The following is a 12,026-nucleotide window of genomic DNA, read 5'->3' on the forward strand; positions in this document are numbered from 1 at the left end:
GCCGGTATGTATTGGTGTGCTTACTCCCTGTTTGGAGCATGAGTACGTCAGTTGGAAGGAGCTTGGGAGTTGAATGCACCCAGGTGAAGTGGTATACCAAAGATTTACATACATTCATCAAATAGGAGACATATTTCACTGCTGCGATTTGATAAATCAGCCCCATATGGTGACAGTATGACCTAAATTTCCATTGCAAATGTAATGCTAATCTGGGCTAGCCACACCACAGATAGTTAATGTCCAGCTAAGGTAGGAGCATGGGTTACATTTGGACTCTCTCTGCAGGATCCGGGCCTTCACTAAGTGGAAGCTATCCCTTTAAGGTGTAGTGCAACTACAACACCCAGACTACTGTGCATACAAAAAATGATTGGGTGCCAGAAGGTTCTTATGATGCAAACAAAGAACTGTTTATTAGTCATAGACAATGTCCCCAGGTTTACTCACATCCAGTGGTTAGAGGAAAAAGGCACAGGCACATCTCATGCAGCTTTTCACATGCTGACACTCCCTTAGGACAGACTTCCTCCCTTCCTGCTGCAAATAATCCAAGTAATACTCCTCCCTTCCTTGCTTTTTAACTGTAGGTCCCCAGATAAAGTACAATAGGAGCTGTAGTCCTGCAACATTCAATAAACAGGCCCCTTTGCAACAGAAATACAGCCAGGTTTCATTTTTTTATTCAAATAGAGACACAATTTAAAAGATGTTTTATATATAGAAATAGCTTTAGGGTTATAAATACTGACCTTCCTATATATTTATAATTTTTCCCTATTAATAACATTGGGATCAACCATACCGGCCACATGGCAACCCTATGAGCAGAAAATCCAAATCATAAGTGCAAACAACTTGCTACAATGGTTTTAGCTTTGCAAATTGCCTTGGCTTGGAGAAAGAAGTTGTGTGGTGTTAAACATGCACGATACACATAAAACAAATGCCTAAACTTGGTTAATGGATTTAAAGTACCTTTACGCCTGTTAACATGGCAAGCAAAGTTTTCTCTCCCCCCAGTGGCTATTTATAAGTAGTGCAACCTAATGTTCTGTATTTCAGCAAGACTGTTTCTCATCTCAGGTTGATTTGATTATGGATATACAATTAGGAATGTAAGAAAGAGGCCCAACAGCTTCAATGACACTTAAAACTTTGTGTTAGTGTGACAGCTTAGTGACCAACTCATTGCACTTATCCATAGAAAGTTTGCATCCATCTTTACATCCAACACATTTTTAAACCCAGTGAGTCAGATAACTGTTGTTATTATTTTTAGGAGTTACATATGAAGTACCAGATCATTTTTAGGAGTTGCATATGAAGTACCAGATCATTTTGCAGTACTGTACCATAGATGATGCACATATACCGTATCATAGTACTTTTAAAGACCATAAAAAATGGGCCTGTAGAATATTATGGCTGGGCCAGATCTAGGTGTGGGAAGATTAGGCTTTTGACCTGGATGCTTCTGTGGAGGGTAACAAGTCGGAAGCAATTTTAGGTATCTGGAGTCGCCAAAAATGTTCAGACTCCTAATAACTTGAAATATTTAAGCACTGAAAATAATCATATCAGATTTAGGAGCTTCTAAGAAGGAGTATATGGCAGAAGCCATTCTGTTTCTAAGAACAAGACTTTAGTTAATTTTGGATTCTATTTAACAGTTATTCCACAGCTGTATGCCAGGTTCAACTAATATGAAAGCTCTTTTAGGTTTTCCAATCGTTTTTGGTTAATTCGTTTAACTTTGATTTTGGTTTAGAATTACCAAAGAATGTGTTTTTTATTTTTGAGCTTTGGCAGTGATAAAATGCCTTGTGAACTTAACTTCTATCAATCAACATGAAAAATACATTAGTATATTAAAAACAAAGGAGTCGGAGGATTCATGTACTGACTCCACAGACCTGGTTACAAGTGCTGTATTCTTGCAGTCTCAATTCTTATTTCAAATCAACCTTCTTTTCAATAGCTCCCAGCTCTATGGGCTATAGATATGTGTGGGCCTGGCCAAAGCCCGTCGGACCCGCAGGGCAGGTTTCGGCCGACTTCCACAGTACTTCCTCGTGCTGTGGGCAGATTCGGGCTGGACTTTAGCCTCCATTCTCTGCCTTCTTCTGCCCCACTTCTTCCCCTGTGCACGCCTTTTATATACTCGCGCAAGCCTCGACCCTTTCTTGGCGTCACAGCAGGGCGGGAGCAGGTATATAAAGATGGGATCATGCTGGTTGTGTCGGGTGCGGGCACTTGCACGTCTGGTTTCTTTACATGCTCAGCAGGGCTAGGGATAGCTTTAATTGTTGTGCCTCTTTTATAGCTAAACATAGGGCTAGAAATTGTATTGCATGCCTCCTTGGTTTCCTGTAAAAATTCCCCAATATGAAGCTAAGATAAATATGACAAAAGCAGAAGAAAAATGCTGATGATCAATTTCACAGAACTGGGGGACGACAAAAAAAACCACAACTTTATAACATAATGTAATCTCAGAAAAAATTTATTTTGATGTTTGTAATCTCTATAGAAAGAGCACATTCTGGGAAGTGGGGGAAATAGCAAAGCATGATCTAACAACTCTTACATTCTTATTTTTATTTGTCCTTTTCTTGACTTATTAATATTGCGGCAGTGTTTCTAAAAATAAATTCTCATTTTTTCCTTACAGTCACCAAAGGTCCACACTTACCCCAATATGGAAGCTGTTCCTCTCTTACTCAACAGTGTGAAGGCTGAGCCTCCCGAGGACTTGTTATCAACTGATCATTTTCAAACACAGACAGAACCAGTAGACCTTTCAATAAACAAAGCTAGAACGTCACCGAGAGGTGTTTCCTCATCTCCAGTTTCTATTACAACCTCAGCAGCATCACCTTCTTCTAACTCTTCATCTAGCCGTCCAGCATCATCTCCAACAGTGATAACCCCTGTACCTTCATCGGCATCTGTGCCAACAGTATTAACTCCCGGACCTCTTGTGGCATCAGCATCTGCTATTGGAGGTCAACAATTTTTGCACATTATTCACTCTGTTCCTCCTACAAGTCCTCTGAACTTACAGTCCAACAAAATTGTGCACCGTATCCCAGTTGTGGTGCAGTCAGTCCCGGTAGTTTATACTGCTGTAAGATCACCAGGGAATATGAATTCTACTATTGTAGTACCTCTATTGGAAGATGGAAGAGGTCACCTTAAAGGTAAAAAAAATTATGTAATATTAAAACTGTTTTATATTGTAATTATCACCAAAAACTGTAAGAAGAACATGGCAGGTGTTGTCAATGCAACCATCTACTATGGTATAGTATTTCGACACAGGTGTAGGTCTGGGCATAGCCCTTTCATAATAACTAATCTTCATGTTATCAAACAAATTAACTTATAGTAATGCTCAACCCTAAGTAACCCATATAAGTATTTATCATGTCCACTAAGAATGTTCTCTAAAAAGGAACAGAGTATTGTTTATGCAGCCCTACATAAAAGCATTGGTTCTAAATGAATAAAATATGTCTGCACATAAAACTGGGATGCCATACTATTAGAGAAGATATGTCCATGTTTAAAATAACCAACAGTAGAATGGAGCTGTAGTAATTTGTGGTATTAAACATTGTGCTGGTATCTATATTTCAAGTTTGGTGCTACTGCACCCACTTTGAGCTTAATATTTTTTGTTATCCACGTCTATATTTTCGCTTAGATTTTAGACTGGGTAAATGATAGTAGTTGGTGTAATGTGATGTATTTGTGGAGCAGAAGAAAAAGGACCTAGGGCCATTGCAGCAAAATATATATTCCAATAAAAAGATTTTTTGATTGGAATGCTATTTCAAATCGCAGATAGGAGATGCTGGTAGGACCTAGCCATCAAACAGGTTTTTGATTTGAAACAGGGGACCAATATATCCTACCTGGAGCACACTCTGTGATTTAAATTAGATAACTGAAAAAAATGTAGAGCTTGTGATAGGGATGCACTGAATCCACTATTTTGGATTCGGCCGAACCCCCGAATCTTTCTTGAAAGATTCGGCCGAATACCGAACCAAATTCTAATTTGCATATGCAAATTAGGGGTGGGAAGGGGAAAACATGTTTTACTTCCTTGTTTTGTGACAAAAGTTATGTGATTTCCCTCCCCGCCCCTAATTTGCATTTGCAAATTCGGATTCGGTTCGGCCAGGCAGAAGGATTCAGCCGAATCCGAATCCTGCTGAAAAAGGCCGAATCCCGAACCGAATCCTGGATTCGGTGCATCCCTAGTGATTCCCTACTTGATGGAAGGGATCTAAGCATCTAACTAAATATATACCCATACAGGCATGGGGCCAATTATCCAGAATGTTTGGGACCTGGGGTTTTCCAGATACAGGGTCTTCCCATAATTTCGAATACTAGACTTTAAGTCTTCTAAAAATCATTTAAACATTTCTTAAAACCAAAAGGATAGATTTGCCTTCAGTAAGGATTCATTTTATCTTATAGTATACAGAGAAAAAGGAAATCATCTTGTAAAATTTGATTAAAATGGAGTCTATGAGAGATGGCCTTCCAGTGATTCAGAGCTTTCTGGATAACGGATACTATAACTGTATTTGTTTTGGGATTTTTTTCAGTTCATTACATTCATTGAATGTCTCGTTGTATTCTGTTCTTGCAGTGACCTATAGAAGCAACTTACATAAAGTATTCATGTAACAAATACAGCTAGAAAAACTATGATGGAGATCAGTTGGCCAGGAAGTTTGTCATTATTATTACATTTATAGCGTGCCAGGATTGTGCATAGAATAAACAGATGAGCAACACATACAGGCGGTACAAGTTATGTGTTGAAATTGAAATAATTCCGATTTTTATATGAGATATGAAGATTCATGAAGATTCATCCAGGTCATTTTATATCTGTAGAAATAAGTCAAATCAACTGGACTTGCTGTGTTTTCTCCTTGAAGACGTTTCACCAGTCATCTAACTGGCTTTCTGAATAATATTGGTGTGGTCATGTGCTTTCAGAAAGAGCCTGCGCTTTAGGATGGAACTGCTTTCTGCCAGGCTGTTTTTTTCTCCTACTCAATGAAACTGAATGTGTCGCAGTGGGACCTGGATTTTACTATTGAGTGCTGTTCTTATATCTACCAGGCAGCTGTTATATTGTGTTAGGGAGCTGTTATCTGGTTACCTTCCCATTGTTCTGTTGTTTGGCTGCTGGGGGGAAAGGAGCGGGGTGATGTCACTCCAATTTGCAGTACAGCAGTAAAGAGTGACTGAAGTTTGTCACTTCGGGGTATTACGAATTTTCCTGTAAATTTGTAAAACTGGCCCCGGCATGGCAGGTGTTTTACTGGTAAGGCCAATAAAATACCGGCTGAGTGACAAGCCTCATGTGTATAAGAATTACAGTACATTGTCTTCAAGCACTAGTGTACAGTAATTCTGTATTCATACTACCATTTTCCTACAGAGGCTGCTGCCCTGATTTCTTCTACTGTATCAGGCTCATTCAGATCACTTTTTGCTTTGATTCTACGTCCTGCTCTGCAAGTCAGATAAAGTCTCAAAGCTTCTTGAATAAATATTCCCATATTATCACTCATTTATGAAGTTCTTTACAAAACTCCCTCTGGCACCTCTACAATGAAAGCCTAAGAACTTCACTTAAAGGGATACTGTCATGGGAAAATTTTTTTTTTCAAAACACATCAGTTAATAGTGCTGCTCCAGCAGAATTCTGCACTGAAATCAATTTCTCAAAAGAGCAAAGAGATTTTGTTATATTCAATTTTGAAATCTGACATGGGGCTAGACATATTGTCAATTTCCCAGCTGCCCCCAGTCATATGACTTGTGCTCTGATAAACTTCAATCACTCTTTACTGCTGTACTGCAAATTGGAATGATATTGCCCCCTCCCTCCCCCCCCCCAGCAGCCTAACAACAGAACAATGGGAAGGTAACGAGTTAGCAGCTCCCTAACACAAGATAACAGCTCCCTGGAAGATCTAAGAACAGCACTAAATAGTAAAAGCCAAGTCCCACTGAGACACATTCAGTTAAATTAAGTAGGAGAAATAACAGCCTGCCAGAAAGTAATTCCATCCTAAAGTGCAGACACAAGTCACATGACTGGGGCAGCTGGGAAATTGACAATATATCTAGCCCCATGTCAGATTTCAAAATTGAATTTAAAAAAAATCTGTTTTCTCTTGAGAGAAATGGATTTCAGTGCAGAATTCTGATGGAGCAGCTCTATTAATTGATGCGTTTTGAAAAAACAGGTTTTCCCATGACAGTATCCCTTTTATACCCCTTTTTATAGTTGAAGCAACACTGGTCACAGCATGACTGACATTTCTTCTGTGCAGTTGGTCAAATGTAAAAACTATGGAAATTGCCAGTGAATGAATTTACAGAAACACAGGGACTGTCCTTAGAAATGAATGGCAATTGGCATCTATGCTTCTAAAAGCACCCAGTAACCTGTTAGCCCAGACACCGTGACCTGTATCATGACAGATAAACATCATTACACATTTCTGCCCAGATATAAAAAATTAAAAAAAAACATTTTTAATCACTCGTGAATGTGCTAGATCATGCCTGTGCCTAGTTTAACTCCACCATAGTAAGCCAAAATTTTTCTGCTTTTTGTTATTCCTTTCGTGAAATGGGTCTCTTGTGGAGAAATTGATCGGTATTCATTGAGGCTCATTTATCAACACTGGGCAAATTTACCCATGGGCAGTAACCCATGGCAACCAATCAAATTGCAGTATTCATTGATTTACTTGCAGCTGGCTTTATAAAGCTAAACACTGATTGGTTGCTATAGGTAACTGCCCATGGGCAAGTTTGCCCAGTGTTGATATATGAGCCCCATATTGACACGGCGATCACCAATCTCCATCTCATCACTCCATCCCTGATTTCACGACCCCACCCCAGGCGCATCACGGCCCTGCCCACATTACATTGCGGCCCAGTCAATTCTATTTGATGTCAGTCATTTGCATAAGTCCATATTGGTGACAAAACAATTTTATTGGGTTTATTTAACATTTAAATGATTTTTACCAAGGTATGGTGATCCAAATTACAGAAAGATCACTTATCCGGAAAGGTCCCAAGCATTCTGGATAATAGATCCTATACCCGTATATTATTTTTTATTGATATCCTTCTGGATGATTGGTCTGTGCTACAGGTTAGCTGGATCATATTTGCTGTTAATTTAATAAAGTCACAAAAATGAATAGTGGGGCTCACCGTAAGGGCCTCCACCCATGCTAAACCCACACTAATGTATATATTGCCATTGGATATCCTAGATGGATATTGAATAGGAATAACTACAGTATGTTGCCAGGTGCCCACCAAGCAATCATTGTCCTTTTATTTATTATTTATGTTTGATATTTGCACCTATTCAGTAACCTATAGCAACCAACCAGTGATCAGTTTGTTCAGCCACTTTCAGGTAGAACAATAAAAGTATAAATTTAATTGGTTGTCATGGGTTACTGCCAAGTTGAAGATTTACCAAGTGTTGTGGTAAATGAGCCTTTTGTGTTTAGAATTTGCATAGTTTTTTTTCCATGGTATGTGCTATAATCACACATAATCTATTCACAGCTCTCCAGTTTGACTGATTGATATATTGTTTTTCCTCCTTTTCTTTAGCACATATGGATTCTCGAGAGCTCTCGCCAAGACTTGTAAAAAGTGACAGTGATGATGACGACCTGCCAAATGTGACCTTAGACAGTGTTAATGAAACAGGATCCACAGCTCTATCCATAGCAAGGGCAGTACAAGAGTGAGTATCAGAAGCCCTGAATGGGGAATATGACAAATCTTCTTCAAAAGACAATTTAAACAGCTGCTTTTGGGGGACATCACATCATATGGCATAGAAATAAACGTCACCACTTTAACATGGTGTCATGTTAGCTTATACAAATATAACTTATGCAAATGGGAAAGCCAGGTAAAATTCAGGCACAAATATGGTTATAGTGTAACCATTTTTTGGCAGACTCTTTTAGAACATAACTATTACACTCGGCCTTAATATGTGGGGAAACTGGGATTTTTATGGTGCAGTGCCTCTCTCTCTCTGGGTCCTCATTTGCTCCCATATACCCTTTGGGGCTTCCAGCAAACCTCAGGCCTTTCTCACCTCCCAGCCAATCAGATCTCTGTCCTTCCTGTAACCAGTCTGGATAATGTCACAAGCTGAGGCAAAAGGGGTTGCTTTGGCCTGAAAGGAATGCAGGCAGAACAGGGGAGGTGTTCTCAGATACACTAGTTTGGAAAAAACGACTAAAGTAAAAACTAGTGATCACAAGTGCTGCCTTCTAAATATCATTTTATACCACTTTTTAGATATTCATTTTGCCTTGCACCATTGACTTCAGTAAGCTTTTTGGCTATTTTTGTGACCCAAGTACAAAACTATAGCTTTATAAATATATCAACACGCCTTCATAAATACAAGGTAAAGGATTTTTTTTTTCATAATTCTATAGGCAGTTACTAATTCCTTTCCAAAACTAATAACTATAATCTGCCTTTTAAAGGGAAGTTCATCTTCACCTTATAGGAGAAACAAACCCCTTATTAAAAAAAAAAAAAACCCTACCCCACATAGACACCTCTCCCTCCTCCGCCCCCAGCTTCCTCGCTCAAAGGAGGGAGGGGGGGTCTATGTGGAGTGGGGGGGTTACAGTTTTTTTTAATAAGGTGTTTGTTTCTCCTTTAAGCAAGATGTTCACATTGGTATTTTAGGGTATTGCATCTTCCACATTGTGGGTCAAATACACTAAATGGGGTGCATTATATTAAAGTGATAATTATAATCAAAACAGTCTTTTGAGTCACTGAGCAGTTTGGTAGTCAAAAAGTAATTTGAAAGCATCATTTGGTCTCGAGTTGGACACTTCCAACTTGTTTTTTTTAAATTGCCAGGGTCACAGATTCCCTGATGCCCATGTCTCTATCTGGAAGCTACAGATAATTTCAGTTTGTACAGCCGTTTTTCAACTTCATAGCCTGCCATTGCCTTACATTTGCGTACAGCATCTGCCAGTTGTGGTCCACTGCATCCAGCTGAATGAAATAGAAATTCTCACAAACCCTCTTGTCACAACCTTATTCTCTATTAATTGAATAAATGTGCTTTATGCATCTTGTGGTCCAGATGCATCCTCAAACCGGGTTTCAACTGTTTATAGAGTTCTGATCACAATTCAGTAAATGGGGGAACAGATTCATTAATAAGAATGTTTATACTTAAAAAGGTAGTAAATTCAGCCTTTGAATTGGTTGGTTTCACCCAAAAACTTGACTTCTTGATCATAGTAAGGATGATTTATTTAATACATTAAAGCTCAATTTATCGTTAATCTAAATGTTGGTTATTTGAGTGTTGATATGATGTTTCTGGTAAGGCATTAACTGAATTCAGGTATACTGAAACAAGTACCAATGCACTGTAAATACTGTAGCAGATGTAAGCTTCAGTCATGGCAACATATCTGCTATATCCAGGTTAAGACAGTTCTTTGGCCATCCAATTAAATATTCAGTAAGACATATGGTACTTCATAGTTTGTTCAAATTGTGGCTTAATCACATTAACGTTGCTGTAACTTAATATTATACTTAGATGATGAATGCTGAATAATCATTTTGCTTATCTTAGCATCTAACAGACAAATTAATCTCAGCGAGTGCTTCATTCATTTGACATAAAACAGATTATATTAAGTAGAAACAGACTGTTGCTGGAGAAAATTCCATACTTCAGCAATAAATGTAAATGCCACAACTGTGAATATATCTGATATGTTTTCAGTAGCTGAAAAAAACACTTAGGGGGTTATTTATTAAATTCTTTTTTTTTCTGGTCGGACTTATAAAGAGGAAAACACCATTTTTTTCTGAATAAATAAAGTACTCCATCTCAGACCTGCCGAGTTAATATAGAAGTCAATGACAGATGTCCCGTTGACATTTTGAAGATATCCTGACCTGCGCTGGGTTTCATTCAATAATCTTAAAATTTTGTGGGTTTCAGGCGATAATCTGAAAAAGTAACAGTTTTCGCGACAAACCTGAAAAAAACCGATAGTACATTTCGAATTTTCTTCACGTTTTTATCGAGTATTTTCCCACACAAGAAATTTATTGATAAATGGGAGAGGGAGTCAGTGTGAATTATCAGTTATCAGAAAATAGTGAGAACATTTTGGATTTTGCTAAATATCTCCAAAAGTTGGGGTATTATGAAATATTGTTTGGGTGTACAACCACCAGAAGCCATAATGTTCCTGATCATGTCTCTTAAGTGGGAAATTTTGGTAAATCCCCAGGCTTTTAGGGTCCCTGATTTTCCAAGAGCAGTGCCAAACAGCAGAGGAGGACTTTCTGAGCGCTTGCTTTCCCAAAATAATGCTTCTTTAGCACTACAGCCTTATGTATTCATGATTGTTGTTTTACTTATGAATATGGCATGAATCCATTAAATGCCACAAAGTTGATTGCCTTCACAAAGGTCCTAGTTCATGAGTGACGTTATTGCCCATCCTCTTGATTTAGTGCAAGGCAAGGCTCTCTACCCTATAGGCTTGCACACACTTGTATCATGAGTTGGGTGCAATGACTTGCAGGTAACATGAGTGGTCTATGAGTTGTCTCTGACGCTCCATGTCACATTTTTTAGATTTCAGGTTGAAGTGAGACACAAGAAAAATTATTTTAAAAAAACACACAAAAAACGTTTCCCCCCCCCTATTTTTTACTTTATTTTTGTTTATCAAATTACAATTTCCATACCGCATCAGATTGCCAACATGTTAGGAGAAGTAGAAGGAAATAAAAAGAAAAGTCATAACCAAAACCATCCTTCAGGGACAACAACAAATTACTGGGGGGGAATAACAATGACTGTTCAGCATATAGATTCCAAGGGGTCCATATATCCATAAATGTAGATATTGTTTCCTCTGTAGATGCCATCATCTTTTCCACAGTGAAGATTTGTTGGATTTTGGTTAAACAGAGCTGAAACTTAAGATTGTCCCTCAGCTAAAGTGAGCCATGAATCCATTTGACTGCACAAAAAAACATGTCTACAGAGAGTATTACCTGCCTTATTCAAGCCTTTAAAGGTTAAATTAAGAAGTAGATGAAGTGGTGAATTTGGAATATTGTAATTTAGGAGCTGTTTCAGAAGATCGGTTTTCAAGGTTTTTTTTCCAGAATTGTTTTGCTATATGACAAGACCTCTAAATGTGTATCAGAGCACCAGTGTCTAAACACCCTCTAAAACAGGGAAAATAGTTAAGTCTATTTTTTGTTGCCTTTGATGGGTGACAAAGTAAAATTGAAGAACTTTTTATTGTGGAACTGCTCTAATGACAAAAGTATTAACACAAGTAAAGTGTGAGTTTTTGTGAAGCTATGAAACAGGCAGTTAGGGTAAGTAGATGGAGTCTTGCCTTTTGTTAAAATTTACTCTTTCAATATTCAATATTGTGGTGATTCCAATATCTTGACATTCTGCTAATCTGAGTTAAAAAAAACCAGTTTGATTGTGTTACCCACGATCATGTTTGGTTGAATAATTAATAGAGATAATGTATTTGCCATTCCATAAAAATTCTAGAATATATCCACTCCCCATTAATTTCTATTAAAATGATAACTGATGAAAATGAAAAATTGTGAAATTTGAATTGTTGGCTGGAAAAGCTTTGATAATGCTATAATCTCGCATTAGCCTACAAAATGTACAAATATCTGACCTTGAGCGTTGATAAATATTTCCCCCATTTTACGTTTCCTCTAATGTTTAATTACATGTAACATACTTTAACAGTGGAATCCGCAATATAAACGGTAATCATTCTATAAGTTGTGTATTCTGAAAGCTAAAAGGGGTCACTAATGAAAATATGACTTTTTTATGATTAATTCAGGGACACCACTTGGAGGCTACTAATGTAGACATCCAA

At 38.0% G+C, this 12,026-nt stretch overlaps 1 protein-coding gene across 3 annotated transcripts in view; it reads left to right on the plus strand.

The window, feature by feature from the left end:
• Positions 1-12,026, plus strand: part of klf12.S (Kruppel-like factor 12 S homeolog) — a 116,835-nt gene that overhangs the window by 85,929 nt on the left and 18,880 nt on the right. For all 3 annotated transcript variants that reach the window (XM_018249915.2, XM_041584334.1, XM_018249914.2), the window contains exons 3-4: positions 2,675-3,203; positions 7,690-7,825. In XM_018249915.2, coding sequence (XP_018105404.1) covers positions 2,675-3,203; positions 7,690-7,825 — 665 coding nt within the window. The remainder of the gene's footprint in view (positions 1-2,674; positions 3,204-7,689; positions 7,826-12,026) is intronic.

The sequence above is a fragment of the Xenopus laevis genome, chromosome 2S (genome assembly GCF_017654675.1).
Source record: "Xenopus laevis strain J_2021 chromosome 2S, Xenopus_laevis_v10.1, whole genome shotgun sequence".
NCBI classification, from domain to species: domain Eukaryota; kingdom Metazoa; phylum Chordata; class Amphibia; order Anura; family Pipidae; genus Xenopus; species Xenopus laevis.